General features: G+C 48.0%; 2 protein-coding genes across 2 annotated transcripts in view; one reads left to right on the top strand and one right to left on the bottom strand.

Annotated features, from left to right (window-relative positions):
* Nucleotides 1–16,371, bottom strand: part of EIF2A (eukaryotic translation initiation factor 2A) — a 72,041-nt gene extending 55,670 nt beyond the window's left edge. The window contains exon 1 of the mRNA XM_040428085.1: nt 16,315–16,371. Within this exon, the coding sequence (XP_040284019.1) occupies nt 16,315–16,342 (28 nt within the window). The 5' untranslated portion in view covers nt 16,343–16,371. The remainder of the gene's footprint in view (nt 1–16,314) is intronic.
* A 189-nt stretch (nt 16,372–16,560) lies between these two features.
* On the top strand, nt 16,561–20,312 carry SERP1 (stress associated endoplasmic reticulum protein 1). The gene is made up of 3 exons (XM_040428084.1): nt 16,561–16,788; nt 16,877–16,952; nt 19,338–20,312. The coding sequence occupies exons 1-3, from the start codon at nt 16,705–16,707 to the stop codon at nt 19,376–19,378; spliced, it is 201 nt and encodes a 66-aa protein (XP_040284018.1). The 5' UTR covers nt 16,561–16,704; the 3' UTR covers nt 19,379–20,312.
* The last annotated feature ends 779 nt before the right edge of the window (nt 20,313–21,091 follow it).

The raw sequence follows: 21,091 nt of genomic DNA, 5'->3' as shown, positions 1-21,091 counted from the left end.
TGTAGCAGAGATCATGTCGGAGGTCCATACCACTAGTTCTTATGAAAAAGTTTTGGCATATAAGGAGCACAGTATAGACAAATTTACATTCCAATGGGGCCTGTGGTTTTCATATTTTTATCTGACCAGCCCCACCCTTCTAGAACTACATTTGTAGAGGCACCAGAGACCTTTTGTTTGTTTATGTGTGTTTTTATATGTTAAGTTTTACTATGTTTCTCACCTTAAAGGGAACCTGTCACCGGGATTCGATGTATAGAGCTGAGGACATGGGTTGCTAGATGGTCGCTAGCACATCCGCAATACCCAGTCCCCATAGCTCTCTCATGCGCAGTGTCCTCATAGTGTTTCTTCCCTGTGCTGGCATCAGCCTCAGGGAAGGAACAGCGCATGCGCTAGCTCGCGCATCGCGAGATTACGCCGCTCTGGCTGTCTGATGTCAGGGGAGCAAGGAGGAGATTTTGAGGATGCGGGGCGGTGCTGCGCTCCTTCACGCTGGACTCATCTCACGTACAGGACACATCTCGGGGTAATTTGCATATGGATCAAATCGTTTTTTTTCCACAATTAAAGCACACAGAGCTATGGGGACTGGGTATTGCGGATGTGCTAGCGACCATCTAGCAACCTGTGTCCTCAGCTCTATACATCAAATCCCGATGACAGGTTCCTTTTACGTTTACATCACATTTCATGTAGTTTATGCAACCTTATATAAGCACGCCCTATAAAAGCTTGTGTGCATGATATCTCGTATGTTCATACCTATAAAGGTATCCTCAAATACCTTAGCCTAGGAAGGTCTAGGCATTCTCCCAACATGTTTACATGTATGTGAAATGTTTATAATATATTATATATATCCTTGTATAACTGGCAAAGTCCCAAATGTGTGAACTGCACAGCAGAAATGTAGAGAGACGGGTGCCAGCGGCCAATGGAGCGATCCTCTCCTCCAAGATAAATAATCAAAGATATCCACGGCACTTCCTTCAGTAAAAAAGTGTGGATTTATTCACCAGTAGCGTGATATATAACTGGTTGTATGTAAACTATTCTCTTGAAAACTCCTAATAAAGATTATTGAAAGTAAAAAAAAAAAAAAAAAAAAAAAAAAATGCAGGCTGATCTAGCAGTAGGCTGTCCAGGAATGCTGGGAGTTGTAGTTTTGCAACAGCTGGAAAACTGCAGGTTGGGCATCCCTGGACTATGGCTTTTATCTCCTGGTTTCTTCAGAGCACTATGGGCGAGAAGCTTCAGCATGAAATGTCACAGCAGTGGCCACGACCCGAGAGCTCCAGTGAACTGCAAGGCAGGATGGACTGTCCAAGCCTAGATGTGTACTCCAAGCCCAAGACTTTATTTCATATTCTGAGGAAAGTACAGCGACCCTTGAAGCTCTTAGGGCGGTTTCACGCAGAGCAGATTTTTTTGCAGAAATTTCTGCAACTGAAAATTTGTTCCATTCATTGGAATAGGGTGACACCTGGAATTCTGCAAGCCCCCTTCTGTACAACGGAAGTGATTTTCAGTTCTGGAAGTATCTGCAACAAAATCCACAGTGTGAGACGGCTCAGATCACATTCAAGTCTTCAATTGGAGGATTATGTCAGAGGATTTCCCAATTTATGGCAAATCCAAAGAATCCGTTATGCAATGTGAAAAAAAAATTTGATATAAAAAAAATTGTATATATAATATTAACCCCTCATGGTATATTTTTTACCGGATACATAGGCATAGAAAAGCAATGGCGACTATACAGGTTAAAACGAGATTTTTGTAAAACTTAACAGTAAAATCTCTCTCGCTCTTCATTGGGGACACAGAGACCGTGGGTATAGCTATGTCCTCTAGGAGGCGTTGACACTAGGTAGAAGTTGTTAGCTCCTCCCCTGGCAGCTATACCCCCTCCAGCCTGGAGAGAGAGCTTCAGTTTGTGAGAAGCAGTAGGAGAAGCAAGAAAACCAACGAAAAAACGTGGAACAGCAACAAAGGCCAAGAACCGAACCAGGTTCTAACCAGCAACAGCCACCACCGTGGCCGAACAACAATACTGGGTGGGTGCTGTGTCCCCCAATGAAGAGCGAGAGAGATTTTACTGGTAAGTTTTACAAAAATCTCGTTTTCTCGCCCATATTCATTGGTGGACACAGAGACCGTGGAATGTCTGAAAGCAGTCCACAGGGAGGGAAAACCACAGACCCATGGAGCAAGCGCCCCTGCAGGCAACTAAGAACTGCCGCCTGCAAGACCATGCGGACCAAAGGCGGTGCCCGCTGATGCATAAGCATGCACCTGGCAAAATTTAGTGAATGTGCGTAAGGAGGACAGTAGCCGCCCTGCACAACTGAGCGGCCGAATCTTGAATCCTCCGAGCCCAAGAGCACCCACCGCTCTGGTGGAATGGCCTGTGACACCCTGGAGGCCGCCAATGCCTTGCGATGACCCTCCGGGATGACAAAAAAAAAAGGAGAGTCCGTACGCCGGAAGGAACTGGGGGCTGGCAAATAAATCGTCAGAGCCCTGACAACGTCCAAATGACCTAACTCCCTTTCTCTAGGGCAGGGGTGCACAATCTGCGGCCCCCTGAGCCAAGGTTTGCGGCCCCCGTCCTGCTGGACAGAAACACAGCTGATCTGCTGTGTTTCTTCCTGGAGCGCCACACAGGGAAGGATGACAGCTCCTGCCCTGTACTATAGCAGGAGTCTGGAGCAGGACAGATCCCTGGCTATTGGTGAGAGTGGGGGAACCGAGAATGCAGGTGCAGTTTATCAGTTCTTATGCCTTCTTCTCAAGGAGCGCTCTGAAGCAGTGGCGTACTAAGGGAGAGGCGTGGGGGTCAGTCCGCCCCAGGTGCCGCTCTCAGATGGAAGCGCTCATTGTTGGACCACAGGGAGCTGCAGTTCCGCGCTCCTCCCCTCCTTCAGGCCGGCGGCGCTCTGAATGGTAGAGTAGGAATTTGCTGCCAATAATCAACATAACTGAATGAGGGAGCAGTGACTGTGGTAGCGATCATTCCTCCCCATTTACTTTGCATCAGCCTGTGTAATAGGCTGATGCAAACAAGTGCTGATTAATTTTTTATTTTTATTTTTTTGTGGCCCCTTCAAATAGAGAAATGTGACAATGCGGCCCTGAGACCAAAAAAGGTTGTGCACCCCTGCTCTAGGGTGTGAAGGGGAGGGACACAGTGATGGAAGGACAGTTTCTTCATTGAAATGAACGGAAAGAACGGGCCAGGGAACCGCTTATCCCTGTCAGAACCAGGAGGTGCTCTGCAAGAGAGCGCCCCAACCCGGACACCCTTCTGATGGATGTGATAGCCACAAAAAAAAAAAAAAAAAACACCTTCCAGCACAGGAGTCGGAGTGACATCTCCCGCAAGGGTTCAAAGGGAGAATTCTGGAGCGCTGAAAGGACTAAGGTCAGATCCCAAGGCGGTAAAGGAGGACGGTATGGAGGAACCGTATGTGCCATTCCCTGAAGGAAGGTATTGTGGGCCCCGGGTGAGTCAGAGGACGCTGGAAAGGATACACAGCACCGAACCTGACCTGAACTAATGTCCAACCAAAAACCCAGGACCGCAGGATCCACCCCTGCTAAAGGGAAGCGCTCCACGGAAATGGTAAGTGGTCCACCAATGTCCCCCGAGCCGAAGAGGCTTGTGGGGAGACGGAGAAGCTGGCTGATAAACTACCGAGAAAAGAACGCCTGAATGAGGCATGTCCAACCGCAAGCCAAGGAATCAACGCATTGGATAGGTAAAAGTAGAGACGATATGAGAATCACCGGCGGTGGAGTTCCGTCAGCGACCGTGTATTGACGATGTAGCAACACTGCTCGACGGAAATTTCGACCAAACCAAGATGAGAGAGAAAAAACTCCTGGCCTCGAGGAGGAAGAATAGAAGGGGTGTTCTGTTCCAGGAACGAAACTCCATCAACAGTCGTGACAGCACCCCCGCTCTGCCTGGGGTGGTGAGTCTCGTAGCCTAGCCACGGAATGTGCAGTGAAAAGGTATGACTACATCAGACTGACATGGCAGTCACTAGTCAAGAGGTAGTTGTAGATACGGGTAGTACACCCAGGACCAACGGGTAGGATTCACCTGTAGAAGGAGGAATATGGAAAACGTCACAGCCCAACAGTCGGTCCGGAACAAGACTGGAAGAAAAAAAACACAGAACCAATACCCTGCATCAACGTAGATGAGGGGAAGTAATAACATAGGAGCTACCAAGGTTTGCGGAGTGACCGTGAACCCTGAGCCAGAGAAGGAACAAACGGAAGGAAAAAGGGGGCAGGCAGTACACAGAAGTAGCCACCGGATGATAGCGGCCGTGCAATACTCCGCCTAAGGCCTCATGCACACGACCGTTGTGTGCATCCGTGGCCGTTGTTCCGTTTTCCGTGATTTTCTGTAGACCCATTGACTTTCAATGGGTCCGTTGAAAACTCGGAAAATGCACCATTGTTCATCCGCGGCTGTGATCCGTGTTTCCTGTCCGTCAAAAAAATATGACCGGTCCTATTTTTTTGACGGACAACGGTTCACGGACCCATTCAAGTCAATGGGTCCGTGAAAAAACACGGATGCACACAAGATTGGCATCCGCGTCGGTGATCCGTGGCCGTAGGCTACTTTCACACAGACGGATCGCAGATGGGGACGCTTCCAGTTAGAATATACTAAGAACTGTGTACATGACTGCCCCCCGCTGCCTGGCAGCATCCGATCTCTTACAGGGGGCTGTGAGCCGCATAATTAACCCCTCAGGTGCTGCACCTGAGAGGTTAATTGTGCGTATCATAGCCCCCTGTAAGAGATCAGGTGCTGCCAGGCAGGAGGGGGCAGACCCCCTCCCTCCCCAATATTATATTCATTGGTGGCCAGTGCGGCCTCACCTCTCCCTCCCCTTCCCCCTAGTTAAAATCACGTTCCGAATCCCCCATCATTGGTGGCCAGTGCGGCCTCACCTCTCCCCCTCCCCTAGTTAAAATCACGTTCTGAATCCCCCATCATTGGTGGCCAGTGCGGCTTCACCTCCCCCCCCCCCCCCGCCCTAGTTAAAATCATGTTCCGAATCCCCCATCATTGGTGGCCAGTGCGGCCTCACCTCTCCCCCTCCCCTAGTTAAAATCAAGTTCCGAATCCCCCATCATTGGTGGCCAGTGTGTGGCCATCGGATTGGAGAAAACTCCGATCCGATGGTATAATAGGGACTCCTGACTTTACATTGAAAGTCAATGGCCAGGCGGACACCAAAACGACTTATTTCATGTCCGTGGATCCTCCAAAAATCAAGGAAGACCCACGGACGAAAAAACGGTCACGGAACAACGGAAATCAGTTTTGCGGACCACAAAAAAAACCATCCGTGTGCATGAGGCCTAAGGAGGAGGCCATGCAGCATACGCCACCGAATTCGGCGATAGAAGAATCCGTCACCTGACGAAGGAGCCAGTGTATGTAATGGCTACTCCAGGACCCCCATACCGTAGGAGCTGCAGCGTGCCCCGCCAGCACAAACTGAGGGGCAAAGTAGAGGAATCCGGTAGAAGCCACGGTATCATACTGCCCCAGGAAAGGAGAGCTAACCTTAAACGCTCCACCTGGGAAGGGCGTTGAACAGGAACAACCGCCAAGCCAGCGTCAGGGTAGAACCCCTACCTGAGGGAATGCCCCACTGTAGCGACTGCGAACGCTAGTACCAGCGTAAAATCCACATCAGCGGAGGAGAACAGGCTGTAAAGCTAAACCAGAGTGCCAGCACAACCACTTCCCACATCAGGAATGGTGGAAAGAGAATATAGAGTCAGTGTAACACTTGACTCGCTGGAACGTACTCATCATACACTCACCTAAAGAATTATTAGGAACACCTGTTCTATTTCTCATTAATGCAATTATCTAGTCAACCAATCACATGGCAGTTGCTTCAATGCTTTTAGGGGGGTGGTCCTGGTCAAGACAATCTCCTGAACTCCAAACTGAATGTCAGAATGGGAAAGAAAGGTGATTTAAGCAATTTTGAGCGTGGCATGGTTGTTGGTGCCAGACGGGCCGGTCTGAGTATTTCACAATCTGCTCAGTTACTGGGATTTTCACGCACAACCATTTCTCGGGTTTACAAAGAATGGTGTGAAAAGGGAAAAACATCCAGTATGCGGCAGTCCCGTGGGCAAAACTGCCTTGTGGATGCTAGAGATCAGAGGATAATGGGCCGACTGATTCAAGCTGATAGAAGAGTAACGTTGACTGAAATAACCACTCATTACAACCAAGGTATGCAGCAAAGCATTTGTGAAGCCACAACACGCACAACCTTGAGGCGGATGGGCTACAACAGCAGAAGACCCCACCGGGTACCACTCATCTCCACTACAAATAGGAAAAAGAGGCTATAATTTGCACGAGCTCACCAAAATTGGACTGTTGAAGACTGGAAAAATGGTTTCTTGAACATGACAATGAGTTCACTGTACTAAAATGGCCCCCACAGTCACCAGATCTCAACCCAATAGAGCATCTTTGGGATGTGGTAGAACGGGAGCTTCGTGCCCTGGATGTGCATCCCTCAAATCTCCATCAACTGCAAAATGCTATCCTATCAATATGGGCCAACATTTCTAAAGAATGCTATCAGCACCTTGTGGAATCAATGCCACGTAAAATTAAGGCAGTTCTGAAGGCAAAAGGGGGTCCAACACTGTATTAGTATGGTGTTCCTAATAATTCTTTAGGTGAGTGTATATGTGCAATGGTGTACGCACTACTACTGATGCGGACAATATCATGACCGACTGGAACAATGGAAGCCCATGGAGATGGGAGTCTCTAGGACACAAGTGATGCTAGTAAACCCCCCTGAGAAGACAGAGGAGTTATAATCATGCCCAAAACCAGCTCCAAAGGAACACAATGAGGATTAGTCACCGTATCCACTGGCGGCACTCATATAGCACTAGAGTAAGAGTACCGAGCACCGTCGAGTACCGACTGTTGCCACGCCCCTTTATGAAATAAGCGAAGGCACCTAGAGCCGTGGCGCAGTTGAATTGCCGTATCTGAAGATGTTAAGGTTATCCCCCGCTAGTGGATCAATTGCGAAAGGGGGTAAGGCAGGCAGGAAGCACAGTGACGTGCAACACTCCGCCTATGGAAGGCTAGTGCGACAGTCGGACCGTATCCAATGGTGGTGTAATTACCCTACCTATGGAAGGTGGAATGCGTACGGAGTACTTAAGCCAATGGTAGGGAAAATACCCCACCTAAGAAGGGGGGTTAATGCCCACGGCGAGAACTAGTGCATATGGCAGTCCTGTACCCTGTGGGAATGCAATTAGCACCTGAGTAAGGGGGTAATGCATACTGCACACCTTGTAACCAGTGAGAATGTAATCGCTCCACCTATGGAAGGAGCTAATGAATACGGCAGGTACTGAACCCAGTGGAGGTGCAATTCCGCCACCTACAGAAGGGGGAATGCACTGAAACCAGTGTTATTGTACTTAGTCCACCTATGGCAGGGGACAATGTATAAAAGGTCAGAACTGTATCCTGAAGTAGTCCAATTACTCCGCCTAAGGAAGGGGGTAATGCCTACGACAAGTGCTACTGGCCACCGTAGACGCAATCTTAGGAGATTGCTTCGGATTTACGTCAGGGTCTGAATCAGTGATTCTCATCCCCCCCCTCCCTCGGACTGACTTACTCCTGTGAGAGGGTGCGCCTGAGCGTGACTCGGGGAGGAAGGGAGGGGGTTTGGAGATATTCGAGGAGAAGATGACTTGCTGTGGTCCGCTAGCGCGCAGGTCTTAGGCCTCATGCACACGACCGTTGTGTGCATCCGTGGCCGTTGTGCCGTTTTCAGTTTTTTTTCGCGGACCCATTGACTTTCAATGGGTCCGTGGAAAAATCGGAAGCAGAGACCGTGATCCGTGTATCCTGTCCGTCCCAAAAATATGACCTGTCCTATTTTTTTGACGGTCAATGGGTCCGTGAAAGAACACGGATGCACACAAGATTGGCATCCGTGTCCGTGATCCGTGGCCGTAGGTTAGTTTTTATACAGACAGATCCGAAGATCCGTCTGCATAAAAGCTTTTTCATAGCTGAGTTTTCAGGTGCTGCCAGGCAGCAGGGGGCAGTTCCCCCCCCCCCCCCCCCCGTAGTTAACACATTGGTGGCCAGTGCGGCCGCCCCCCCCCCTCCCTGCCCTGTAGTTAACTCATTGGTGGCCAGTGGGCCCCCCTCCCTCCCCTGTAGTTAACTCGTTGGTGGCCAGTGCGGCTGGCCCCCCTCCCTCCCCTGTAGTTAACTCGTTGGTGGCCAGTGGGCCTTCTCCCCTCCCTCCCCCTCCTAATTAAAATCTCCCCCCTATCATTGGTGGCAGCGGAGAGTACCGATCGGAGTCCCAGTTTAATCGCTGGGGCTCCGATCGGTAACCATGGCAACCAGGACGCTACTGCAGTCCCGGTTGCCATGGTTACTTAGCAATTTGTAGAACCATTATACTTACCTGCGAGCTGCGATGTCTGCGTCCGGCCGGGAGCTCCTCCTACTGGTAAGTGACATTGACTTGCATTGTAATTCAGGACGGATCCGTTTGGCTCCGCACGGCCAGGCAGACACCAAAACGACTTTTTTTTCATGTCCGTGGATCCTCCAAAAATCAAGGAAGACCCACGGACGAAAAAAACGGTCACGGATCACGGAAAAACGGAACCCGTTTTTGCGGACCGCAAAAAAATACGGTCGTGTGCATGAGGCCTAACCCTCAGAAACTCGCCCGTAGCAGTTGCGGACTGCGCAGGTGGGGGCTTATCAACCAAACTACCCAAGGGGTGGATTGGGAACAGAGGTCCTGTATAAAATTGAGCCTGCGGAGAATTATCAACCAAACTACCCTAGAGGATGGATTGGGAAGTTCCAGTTGTCCCCCACTGGAATCGCGCAGGTGGGGAATTATCAACCAAACGACCCCGGAGGGTGGATTGGGAATTCCAGAGGTTCTCCACTGTATGGCACAGGTGGAGAATTATCAACCAAACGGCCCCGGAGGACGGATTGGGAATCCTGCAGAGGTCCTTCACTGGATTGAGCAGGTGGAGAGTTATCAACCAAACGACGGGGAGGGTGGATTGGGAATACTTTACTTCAGCTGTCCTCTATGGGAGTTTCGAAGGTGGAGAATTATCAACCAAACGGCCCCAGAGGGCGAATTGGGAACACAGAGATCCTTGTGAAGTACGCTAGAGAACTATCAACCACACGACCCAGAGGGTGGATTAAAATACTTCAGCTGTCCTCCCTGGATCTGCGCAGGTGGAGGATTATCAACCAACGACTATGGGAACTATGAGAGGTCCTCCTTTGTCCGTATAGGACACAGTCGCAGCTGGGTACCACACAAAAAGGGGGGGTGTCCTGCTGTGATGAGTCCTTTATGAATGCGCATCTGCCTTGTCTCCCTTTTTTTTTTTAAGAAATTAGGATGCCCAACGACAAGTGGGCAGAGAGGCAGGAAGGGGTTAACTGTTTTAACTTCCGGCACTTTGTACTGAAAATAGAATCCTCAGAAAATCTGGGGCCAGCCGCAGGTGGCTGGCCAGAAGGAGTTAGGCCTCTTTCACACGAGCGTGTCTGGATAGGGTCTGGATGCGTTGCGGCAAACCCGCGCGAGTACCCAATTGCAGTCAGTTTTGACTGCGATTGTGTTCCGTTGTTCAGTTTTTATCGCGTGGGTGCAATGCGTTTTGCACGCGCGTGATAAAAAACTGAATGTGGTACCCAGACCCGAACTTCTCTGAAGTTCAGGTTTGGGTTCAAGGTTGTGTAGATTGTATTATTTCTCCTAACATGGTTATAAGGGGAAATAATAGCATTCTTAATACAGAATGCTTAGTACACTTAGTACAATAGGGCTGGAGGGGTTAAAAAAATAAAATAAAAAATTTAACTCACCTTAATCCACTTGTTCGCGCAGCCGGCATCTCTTCTGTCTTCTTCTTTGAGGAATAGGACCTTTGATGACGTCACTGCGCTCATCACATGGTGCATCACATGATCTTTACCATGGTGATGGATCATGTGATGGACCATGCGATGAGTGTAGTGACGTCATCACAGGTCCTCTTCCTGTGCAAAGATGAAGACAGAAGAGAAGCCGGGCTGCGCGATCAAGTGGATTAAGGTGAGTTAAATTTGTTTTTTGTTTAACCCCTCCAGCCCTATTGTACTATGAATTCTGTATTAAGAATGCTATTATTTTCCCTTATAACCATGTTATAAGGGATAATAATGATTGGGTCTCCATACCGATCATCTCCTAGCAACCGTGCGTGAAAAATCGCACCGCATCCGCACTTGCTTGCAGATGCTTGCGATTTTCACGCAGCCCCATTCACTTCTATGGGGCCTGCGTTGCGTGAAAAACACACAAAATAGAGCTTGCTGCGATTTTCACGCAACGCACAAGTGATGCGTGAAAATCACTGCTCGTATGCACAGCCCCATAGAAATGAATGGGTCCGGATTCAGTGCGGGTGCAATGCGTTCACTTCACGCATTGCACCCGTGCGGAAAACTCGCCCGTGTGAAAGGGGCGCGGGGCCAAGCGACTTCAGGGGTGGTGTGAGTGGCGGGAAGAATTCGCGCCTATTAACCCCCTAGTGCCCTGATCTACATAGGGGGGAGGGGGGGCCTCTCCGCTCCCTTCCCTGTTTTTTGCGCTGGTGCCTTCCCCCGGTTCGCAGCGGGGGTGGTCGGGTCCACATGTTGCGCACAACTTCAGGGGTGGTGTGAGTGGCGGGAAGAATTTGTGCCTATTAACCCCCTAGTGCCCTGACAGCAGCGATCTACATAGGGGGGAGGGGGGGGAGCCTCTTCGCTCCCTTGCCTGTTTTTTGCGCTGGTGCCTGCCCCCGGTTCGCAGTGGGGGTGGTCGGGTCCGCATGTTGCGCACAACGGATTCGCAGGTCGGCCGGGGCGCGGAGGTAGCAGAGCAGTGAATGCACCCGCAACTTACTGGGGGAGGGGCGTCCACCCCGCGGACCGGACAGTGATTCTCCCTTCTCCTTCTCGGCCCCTCTCATACTAACGCGAGCCGAGCAGGGGAAAAACGTGGCCGAAACACCGAAGCGGTGCACGGCCGATCACGCGGCAGTTAACCCCCTCCGGAGCGGTGCGCTCTCACTGCAGCGTGTCCACTCCCGGAAGGAGTGGATGATGGTGGTAGGTGTCTCTGCTGTCTGACCGAGCGCACCCAGGCAGCGGTGCGCTCGGTCTCCTGCTTACAGTGCCATTAACCCCCAATGTGCGCCAGTGCATTGTGAATGAGGAAAGGCCAGAGAGCGCCAGCATGACTAACTCCCAGAGGAAGTGAACAGAAGCGAGTGTCTCACCACTCAGACACTGGCGGCATTCCCTGGATAGGGTTATAGGCTGTCCCTGATAACCAAGAATGGAAGGGGATGGTCAGAGGAGGTTAAACATACTTACCTAGTCCCGTGTACTCACCTCATCTTCTATCTTGCCGCCATCTTCACCCCTCCTCTGGTCCAGCAGGGTCACCACTTCAGCTACTGGCACCGTAGTGGCAGGACACTGGAAAAGGGGGGCTTGGATGGGTGACCCGTTGGCTGGCGGGATGCAGGGGAGCAAGGCTGCCCTGGTCCACCTTGTCTTCTGTGGGGGAGGCAGCAGTGCGGGTGACCTACACTGGCGCAACTCCACCCCGGGAGAACAGGGAGGCGAGGCGTCCACTGTTTTCCCATCTGAAAAAAAAAGGAAAAAAAATAAAATAAAATAAAAAAAATCTTCAGGAGCTTGCCTCCTATTGACACTAGAAAAAACTGAAGCTCTCTCTCCTGGCTGGAGGGGGTATAGCTGCCAGGGTAGGAGCTAACAACTTCTACCTAGTGTCAACGCCTCCTAGAGGACATAGCTATACCCACGGGACTCTGTGTCCCCCAATGAATATGGGCGAGAAAAAAGGGTATAACGGGCCAATAAAGACTAAAAAAACTGTGTGTTAGTTTCCATCTGGGGAATGGGTGCCTATGATAAGCACATGTGCTAAGGTCAAATCTTCACTGCACAGTTCTGCCAAGTGTGTATGTGACCAAACACTGGCAGAGTAATACCTTCTGGAAATGACCAAACTGCTTTAAAGGGGTGTCTCACTTCAACAAATACCATTTATCATGTAGAGAAATGCTGGCTTGATTCATTTTTCCCCATCACATCACACACTTCTCGTTTGTATGGTTATGACCACCCTGCCATCCAGCAGCAGTGGTCGTGCTTGCACACTATAGGAAAAAGTTCTGGCCTCTTTGGTGGCCAGAACCATGGGAGTGCACATAGGCCTGTGCTTTTTTGCTATAGTGTGCAAGCACGGCCACCGCTGCTGGATTGCAGGGTGACTATAACCATGAAAACGAGAAATGCATAATGTGATGGAAAAATGAATCAAGCCAGCAAAGGATGCAATATGGACAATCACAATACATTAGTAAGTGGCTTGTATTAACTTTCTCTACATGATAAATGCTATTGGATGAAGTATCACAACCCCATTAACCAACTCCCGTCCGCCCATTGACTATAAAGGTCCGGGAGGTGGATTTCTGAACGTCCATTCAGAGATGGCAGCTGCACGCTAATCGTGGATCTGCAGATTGGGTTGCCCGCTGTCAATGACAGCAGGGCAACCCTTAGAGAAGGCAGGGACAGTGCCCAGGTGTCCCTGCCTTCTAGATCACCAAGCACTGTGTATACAGAGCAATGCGCTTCCTGTCCCGGCCCGGTGGTCATGTGACCGCCGGGGCCAAAAGAGTGCAGGAGCTGTCGGGTCTTCCACAGACCTCAATCAGCCCTGCACTGAGGCTGTACAACACAGTATAGTGCTGTACAGCCTCTCTGGGGGGTGTATTTCCCCTGTAACTGGGGCTACTATGTCAGCCTCGTTTACAGAAGAAATCAATAGTGGGGGAAAAAAAAGTGAAGTAAATGTCCCCCAGAGGTCTTGTATGACCTTATGGGGGACACAAAGTGTAAAATAAAAAAGAAAGTGTTAAAATAAAAAATAAAAATCCCCAAGGAATTAAAAAAAAAAAAAGTTAAAAATAGAAAAAATAAATAAAAAAAGACATATTTGGTATTGCCACATCCGTGACGGTCGGCTCTATAAATATATCACATGATCCACCCTGTCCGATAAACACCATAAAAAAAACTGTCAAAAAAAGCCATTTTTGTCACCTTACATCACAAAAAGTGCAACACCAAGTGATCAAAAAGGCGTATGTCCCACAAAATGGTACCAATAAAACAGTCACCTCATCCCACAAAAAATTTGCCCCTACATAAGAAAATCACAAAAAAAAAAAAATCAAACTATAGCACTCCGAACATGGACACATTAAAACATTTTTTTGTTTCAAAAATTCTATTATGGTGTTAAAGCTAAATAATAAAATAAAAGTAGACATATTACGTATCGCCCCGTCCGTAACATCCAGCTCTATAAAAATATCACATGACCTAACCCCTCGGGTGAACACCATAAAAAAAAAAACGGTCAAAAAAAGCCATTTTTGTCACCTTACATCACAAAAAGTGCAACACCAAGTGATCAAAAAGGCGTATGCCCACTAAAATAGTAGCAATCAAACCTTCACCTCATCCCGCAAAAAATGGGCCCCTACATAAAAAAATTATTTAAAAAATAAAAAAACTATAGCTCTCAGAACATGGACACATTAAAACATAATTTTTTGCTTCAAAAATGCTATTGTGTAAAACTTAAATAAATAAGAAAAAGTATACATATTAGGTATCGCCATGTCCGTAACCATCTGCTCTATAAAATGTCACATAACCTAAGCCCTCAGGTGAACGCTGTAAAAATAAATAAATAAAAACTGCTAGAACAACCAAGCAGAAATCATAACGGGATTCTTCGATAACCCGAACTTTGGACGCAGAACTTAAAACACAAGTTCACTCAACACTAGACATGGCATCTAAAAACCAGTTCAGCAAAATCTGCCTTCCAAAAACCATGTGGAGTTCCTTTTCTTCTGCGCCCTGCCGTGTGCCCTAACACCAGTTTATGACTACATGTGGGGTGGGTTCTGTAAACGGCAGAATCAGGGTAATAAATATTGAGCTTTGTTTGGCTGTTAACCCTCAATGTGTTAAAGAAAAAAATGGATCAACCACTTCCCGTCCGCACGTTGACTATAAACGTGTGGGAGGTGGTTCTCCATTTCTGAATGGACGTTCCAGAACGTCCGTTCAGAAACTGCAGCTGCACGCTAATCGTGCAGCTGCTGATCGGGTTGCCCGCTGTCAGTGACAGCAGGACAACCCTTAGAGAAGGCAGGGACAGTGCCCAGGTGTCCCTGCCTTCTGGATCGCTGCATACACAGCGCTCACCGAGCGCTGTGTATGCAGAGCAGGAAGCGCTATGCGCTTCCTGTTCTGGCCCGGCGGTCATGTGATCGCCGGGAACGGAGAGTGCAGGAGCTGTGTGAGGTCTTTCAGAGACCTCGATCAACCCTGCACTGAGGCTGTACAGCCTCTCTAGGGGGGGGGGGGCAGCCCCAGTTACAGGAGCAATTAACAGTGGAAAAAAAAAAGAAAAAGTGAAGTAAATGTCCCCCAGAGGTCTTGTATGACCTTATGGGGGACAAAAAGTGTAAAATAAAAAATAAAAAAATTGTGTTAAAAAAATTAAATAAAAAAACTGGTTTCACATGTAAAAAAAGAAAAATTCCCCAAATAAGGAATTGAAAAAAAAAAAAAAATGTTAAAAATAGAAAAAATAAAATAAGACATATTTGGTATTGCCGCGTCCGTGACGGTCGGCTCTATAAATATATCACATAATCGACCCAGTCCAATAAACACCATAAAAAAATATATATATATAACTGTCAAAAAAGCCATTTTTGTCACCTTACATCACAAAAAGTGCAACACCAAGTGATCAAAAAGGCGTATGTCCCACAAAATGGTACCAATAAAACCGTCACCTCATCCCGCAAAAAATGAGGCCCTACATAAGAAAATCTTTCAAAAAAATAAAAACTATAGCTCTCAGAACATGGACACATTAAAACATAATTTTTTTTGTTTCAAAAATGCTATTATTGTGTAAAACTTAAATAAATAAGAAAAATGTCACTTGACCGAACCCCTCAGGTGAACGCTGTAAAAATAAATAAATAAAAACTGTGCTAAAACAACCAATTTTTGGGTCACCTTGCCCCATAAAGTGTTATAATGAATGATCAAAAAATCATATGTACCCAAAAATAGTACATATGTATCCCCTAGTTTCCAAAATGGGATCCTTTTTGGGAGTTTCTACTGTAAGGGTGCATCAGGGGGGCTTCAAATGGAACATGGCATCTAAAAACCATGTGGAGCTCCTTTTCTTCTGCGCCCTGCCGTGTGCCCATACAGCAGTTTATGACCACATGTGGGGTGTTTCTGTAAACCGTAGAATCTGGGTAATAAATATTGTGTTTTGTTAGGCTGTTAACCATCGATGTGTTAAAAACAAAATTGGATTAAAATAGAAAATCTGCCAAAAAAGTGAAATTTAAAATTGTGATCTCCATTTTCCTTTAATTCTTGTGGAACACCTAAAGGGTGTAAAAAAATCAGTTTTAAGTAACTTAAGGGGTGTAGTTTCTACAATGGGGTCATTTATGGGGGGGTATCCACTATGTAAGCCTCACAAAGTGACTTCAGAACATTCAGTCCTGAAAAAGTGGATTTTGGCAATTTTCTTAAAAATTTTAAGAATTGCTTCTAAACTTCTAATGTCCCCAAAAAATAAAATGACATTTACAAAATGATGCAGACATAAAGCAGACATATGGGGAATGTTAAGTAATACATATTTTATGAGGTATCACTTTCTGTTTTAAAAGCAGAGAAATTTAAACTTTGAAAATGTAGGATTTTTCATAAACAAAGGTAAAATATATTGACTCAAATTGGTCTGGATAAATAAAAGTTTTCCAAAGTTATTACCACATAAAGTGACATGTCAGATTTGCAAAATTAGGCTCTGTCAGGAAGGGGGCAATGGCCAGGATGTGAAGTGGTTAAGTGACCCGCAGTAACAGTGTCAGCCAATACTACAAGAGGACGCCTCCTTAGCGCCAGAGAGAGTGCTCTCCCATAAAGTAATGAATAACATGGAGGAGCCACAACACAGCTTCCCCGCCGTCCAGAATGCCGGCACAGACGGAGAGAACCGGCTTCTGTACATATTACACGAGACAAACCTGCCAGAAGCGGCATGGGAGGCGCCATCTTGAGCCGGAAAGAGACTGATGACGTAAAGCGAGCGGAGGAGGAGCCTCAGCGTGTTACACGTAACCCTTAACCGCTTCACACACCTCACTAGAGTGACAGACACATCCGCCGAGATTCAGCATATCCTTCCGCCCCTGGCTGATACAAACACACACGTGGAAACTCCGCGGACTATTTGACAAGATGTGATGACGTGTGTGCAGTAGTATGAATACGTAGTTCCGTTGGGGGCGGGGCTTTTAGAATTGCCTACGCTGGCAGCTCGGCGGCCCCGTATTTACTGCTCACACACCCAGTAGTGAGGGGCTGGTGGCTGTTGTTCTTGTGTCCGTTAGCTTTCCGCTCTCCCGTCAGCAGCCATGGTGGCCAAGCAGAGAATCAGGATGGCGAATGAAAAACACAGCAAGAACATCACACAGAGGGGCAACGTGGCCAAGACCGCGGTACGTGAGTGCGGGAGGAGGCTGCAGTGTGTGTGTGTGTGTGTGTGTGTGCGGGCTGTGTGTAACGTGCGTCTCTCCTTCCCTACAGCGGACCGCGGCGGATGAGAAGTCCTCCGTAGGACCCTGGTTACTGGCGCTCTTCATCTTCGTGGTGTGCGGCTCTGGTGAGTGACATCAGCCTAGCTCTGGAGGACTACAACTCCCAGTCAGGAGGTGATGGTGGAATGGCTGCCCCCTACATTCCTCACACCTTAGAGGGGAGTTCCATCCTCCTAACATATGTCAGGTACATGAAGTGCTGACAGTGACAGGATCCTGCCAACCAAAGCCTAGTGAATCTCTGGGGCCACCTGTCAGACTGGACTTTCCCTTTAAATTTTAGTAGCCAGTGGACAGGTAATGGCACGGAGTTCGATCCTCCGTATTCGTCCTTGCTGAAACAGATGGTGGCCTCTGACCAATGATGGAAACAGTCAGCATGTGGGGATATCGGATAATGCTGAAAGTTGTAGTTTAACAGGTGACTACCATAGAGTCCCGAGATCCCCCTCATCGGTAAACCTGTCCCAGACGTCCTCCAGGCCGTCCATCACTAGAAGGCACTGACAGTATGTGACATGTCACCAGATCTCCTCAGCAGCTTCCTTCCTCCCCGGCTTAGGCTACTTTCACATTAGCGGTTTTTGCGGATCCTTCATGGATCTGGAAAAAACGCTTCCATTACAATAATACAACCGCCTGCATCTGTCATGAACGGATCCGGTTGTATTATGTCTTCTAGAGCCAAGATGGATCCGATTTCTATTGTGTCAGAGAAAACTGATCCGTACCCATTGACTTACATTGTGTGCCAGGACGGATCCGTCTTGCTCCGCACCACATCGCGGACAGAAAAACGCTGCTTGCAGTGCTATTCTGTCCACGATGGGAGAGCAACCAAACGGAACGGAACGCATTTTGGAACGTTCAGTTTTGTCCCCATTGACAATGAATGGGGACAAAACTGAAGCGTTTTCTTCCGCTATTGAAAGCCTATGACGGATCTCCATAGCGGAATTGAAAACGCTAGTGTGAAAGAAGCCTTAGACTGGTCGTTAGCCCGCGTTCACACTTTACTCTGTAACCTGCAGGGAGATTAGGGAAGCCGTGGAGGGGATTCTGTACAGTATCGTGTACACACTGCTCAAGCGATTGGCAAACCTGCTGGGAGTTGTTGTCCTGCCATATGTCAGGTTCCTCTGAGGGTCGTAGATGACTACTTCTCCGCATGCACAGTGGAGGGCGCTACTAGGCTGCCTGCACCTCATTGGCCCCTGTATGTTTACCCTGGCAGGTGTGATGGTGGCAGATAACCTCTCCCTGTGCCATCCAGTACATAGTCATGATTACTCCCCTGGTCCCTAGCATGTGGCATCTGCCATATGGAAAGTCTTTGTCCTGGTGGGACGTACCTCCATACTGCAGGTTCCCATCAGCGACTTTCGGACTGGCTCATGTATGGGTTTTTCGCTGTCCTCAGCATTGAGTCACTGGAATGATCAGTGCCATCCACGGCTTACAACATGCCATGTGGTGGCGCAAGATCATGAGTCACTGGCATGTCTAATCTGACAGCAGGATGAGGGTCTCCTGTAGGTTTGGTGTGGCATCAGAAGGACTGTTTGACAAGTTTTAGGCACCAGCACTTGTAATGCCAGACAGTACCTGAGGGCTCCTGTGCTGGTACCAGATGTTGGGTGCTGACCACACAGATTTAGCAAAACGAAGAGTAAAGCTGGACTTGTCGCCATAGCAACCAATCACGGCACAGCTTTTATTTTAATCTGAGTTCTGATTGGTTGTAGGAAACCAGGCCATTTTGCCGGTTGACAATTTTGCTAAATTACCCTGTGCTGTTTGTGTATTAAACTTAAAGGGGTCCTATCCTGTAAGGGTCCATTCACCTGAAGGTAAGCTGTCCATGCTACAGACAGGCACCAGCCGCGTGAATCCCATTTTGCGGCGCAGACCCATTCACATGAACTAGTCCGCAATATATGGCAAAAGATAGGATGTGTCCTATATTTTGTGATGCTGAGACACTTGCCAAAAAGCCCACGGAAGTTCTTCCGATCCTCTACTCCGCACCTTGAGGATTGCGGAGCCAATCAAGTCAATGGATCTGCATCCTTGATACGGGACTCGCCTGGCCGGTGCCCGTATATTGTGGGACCGCCGTTTGCGGTACACTCACACAGTGACAATGCGTGCGGGGACAAGTTCGATGTGTATTTGTCGACCTTTGTATTTCTGCCGTGGATCTGCACGCTCGTTTAGCCGCAGTTTTGAGTTAATCCGCACGTGGTCACCTCCGCGGTTTTCATGTGAAAACATGGCAAGAATTGACGCGTCGATTCTTGTTGCCACTGATCGGTAGGAGGGGATTGTGGTGCACTTGTGAGAGTGCCGCCATATGGTGCCTGAGGGGCAGTCCGCGTGACTTCTACAGGAGTTGTCGTTTACAGATATTTATTTCGCTTCGTAACCTTTTTTTATTTCCCCCTCTGCAGCGATTTTCCAGATCATTCAGAGCATTAGGATGGGCATGTAGAGCTTTCTCCAGATGTTACCAGTCTCCTGTGAAGTAGAACATGGACTCGGATTTGTTATTTTTATTTCTTCTTCTGTTAATTGGGACAACGAGAACCGGATTTCACAAAACTGCCTGTTCCAGAATGACAGCGTCCACGATGATCATCCGAATCATTCCAAACGATTCCACCAAAGTCATTCCACGTTTTCTACTCCATACCACAGTGCCTTCAGAGAGCACCATAGGCATAAGAGCAATAAAAGCAGATCTGCTGTTGTGGAGCCACTTATTCAGTGTGGAAGGAAGTTGTATGCAATGTAGATACCTGTAGCCTGAATCGGTTTTGTGTCGGAAGCTATATGTTTGTTAAATATTCTACCTTTTTAATGTATAAAATTTGGTTAATTCTTTTTAATTTAAGAATCAAAAGCTGGAAAACGGAGTGATTTGAATATTCTCTGTATGCTGCAAGAAACGCCTTTGTCACGTGTTCTCGCTCACTTTCAGCCGCTTACTGTGCGCGGAGAGGCTACGTAATTCTCTAGAAAGACACCTTTTATTCTCTTGCCAAAAAATGCACCTGTAATGTGCCACTCCCCGCTTGTCCACTAGAGGGTGATCAAGAGCAAAGCTGCCCAGTAGACTGCTGTGGTCACTTACATGTAGAGTGGGTGCAGACCTGCGTGCTTATCCACCCCCCCCTCCCATCCCATGAGCGGCTGTTCAAGCCATTTTGGCCTTTACAAAATACTGTGGACACATTCTCTACTTATTTTTATCGTCTGATCTATTTTTTGCATGCACAAGAACCCACTCTCCATTTTTATCAGTGGTTAAATACCCGAGCAACCATAGGTTGTAATAAAATGTGACCTACCTAACAAAAAAGCAGTGTACATTTGGTGCGTTTTGTAAAAAAAAAAATACAAATAAAACTTTACAAAAACTTTCACCAGTGTTAATGCGTCACTTGGAAAATGAAAGAGTATTTAGAAAGGAGAGGCATTTATTCTTTTGACTCTGTTGTGCTATTCCTCTATTATTTCTGCGAGAACAGGGATCTGCAACTACTATCAGAATCCTCCTTACACTTCCATGGGAGTTACAATAACAACTGAGTAAGTGTGCATGCTAGGAGTTGTAGTTTCACAGCAGCTGCAGTGCCGAAGGTTGCTGATTCCTGTGCTAGAAGCTTTATGAATAAAGGTATACTTGGGTGTTACCAGTTGGAGGGTGTCCCTGCGCTGTCTGACACTTTTCAGCAGAGGCAGGCTGGGCAGGGACACACCCCTAACTGGTAACATCCAGCTGTAGTACCCCTTAGGCCTCTTGCACATGAACAGCAAATTGCAGGCCGCAATGCGTGAACACCCACCGTGGGGCAGCGGATCCCGGATCCATTCACTTTAATGGGTCTGCGATCTGGCCGTTCTGCAAAAAGATAGGACATGTTCTATCTTTTTGCGGGACGAAACCCCAAGAAAGCACTCCGTAGGGTTCCGTTCTGCATCTCTGGATTTGCGGACCCATTGAAGGGAATGGGTCCGCATCCGGGATGCGGAATGCACACGGAACGGTGCCTGTGTATTGCGGATCTGCAATACGGGCACGGGGTGCACACATTCGCGTGCAATAAGCCTTAGGCCTCCTGCACACGAACGTGTGCTTCCCGTTGCTGTATTGCGGATCCACAATACCCGGGCTCCATTCTGTGGCCATTCTGCATCACGG

This window comes from Bufo bufo, chromosome 4, assembly GCF_905171765.1.
Source record: "Bufo bufo chromosome 4, aBufBuf1.1, whole genome shotgun sequence".
Taxonomy (NCBI): domain Eukaryota; kingdom Metazoa; phylum Chordata; class Amphibia; order Anura; family Bufonidae; genus Bufo; species Bufo bufo.
Note: the sequence above shows the minus strand (reverse complement) of the source record. Positions and strands in the feature narration are given on the sequence as shown.

Bases quoted from the DNA above. Each gene is read 5' to 3' on its own strand.
- SERP1 (XM_040428084.1), top strand. From the start codon at position 16,705: ATGGTGGCCAAGCAGAGAATCAGGATGGCGAATGAAAAACACAGCAAG. The intron at 16,789-16,876 runs GTACGTGAGTGC...CCTTCCCTACAG, and splicing joins GCAACGTGGCCAAGACCGCG to CGGACCGCGGCGGATGAGAA. The intron at 16,953-19,337 runs GTGAGTGACATC...CCCCCTCTGCAG, and splicing joins CTTCGTGGTGTGCGGCTCTG to CGATTTTCCAGATCATTCAG.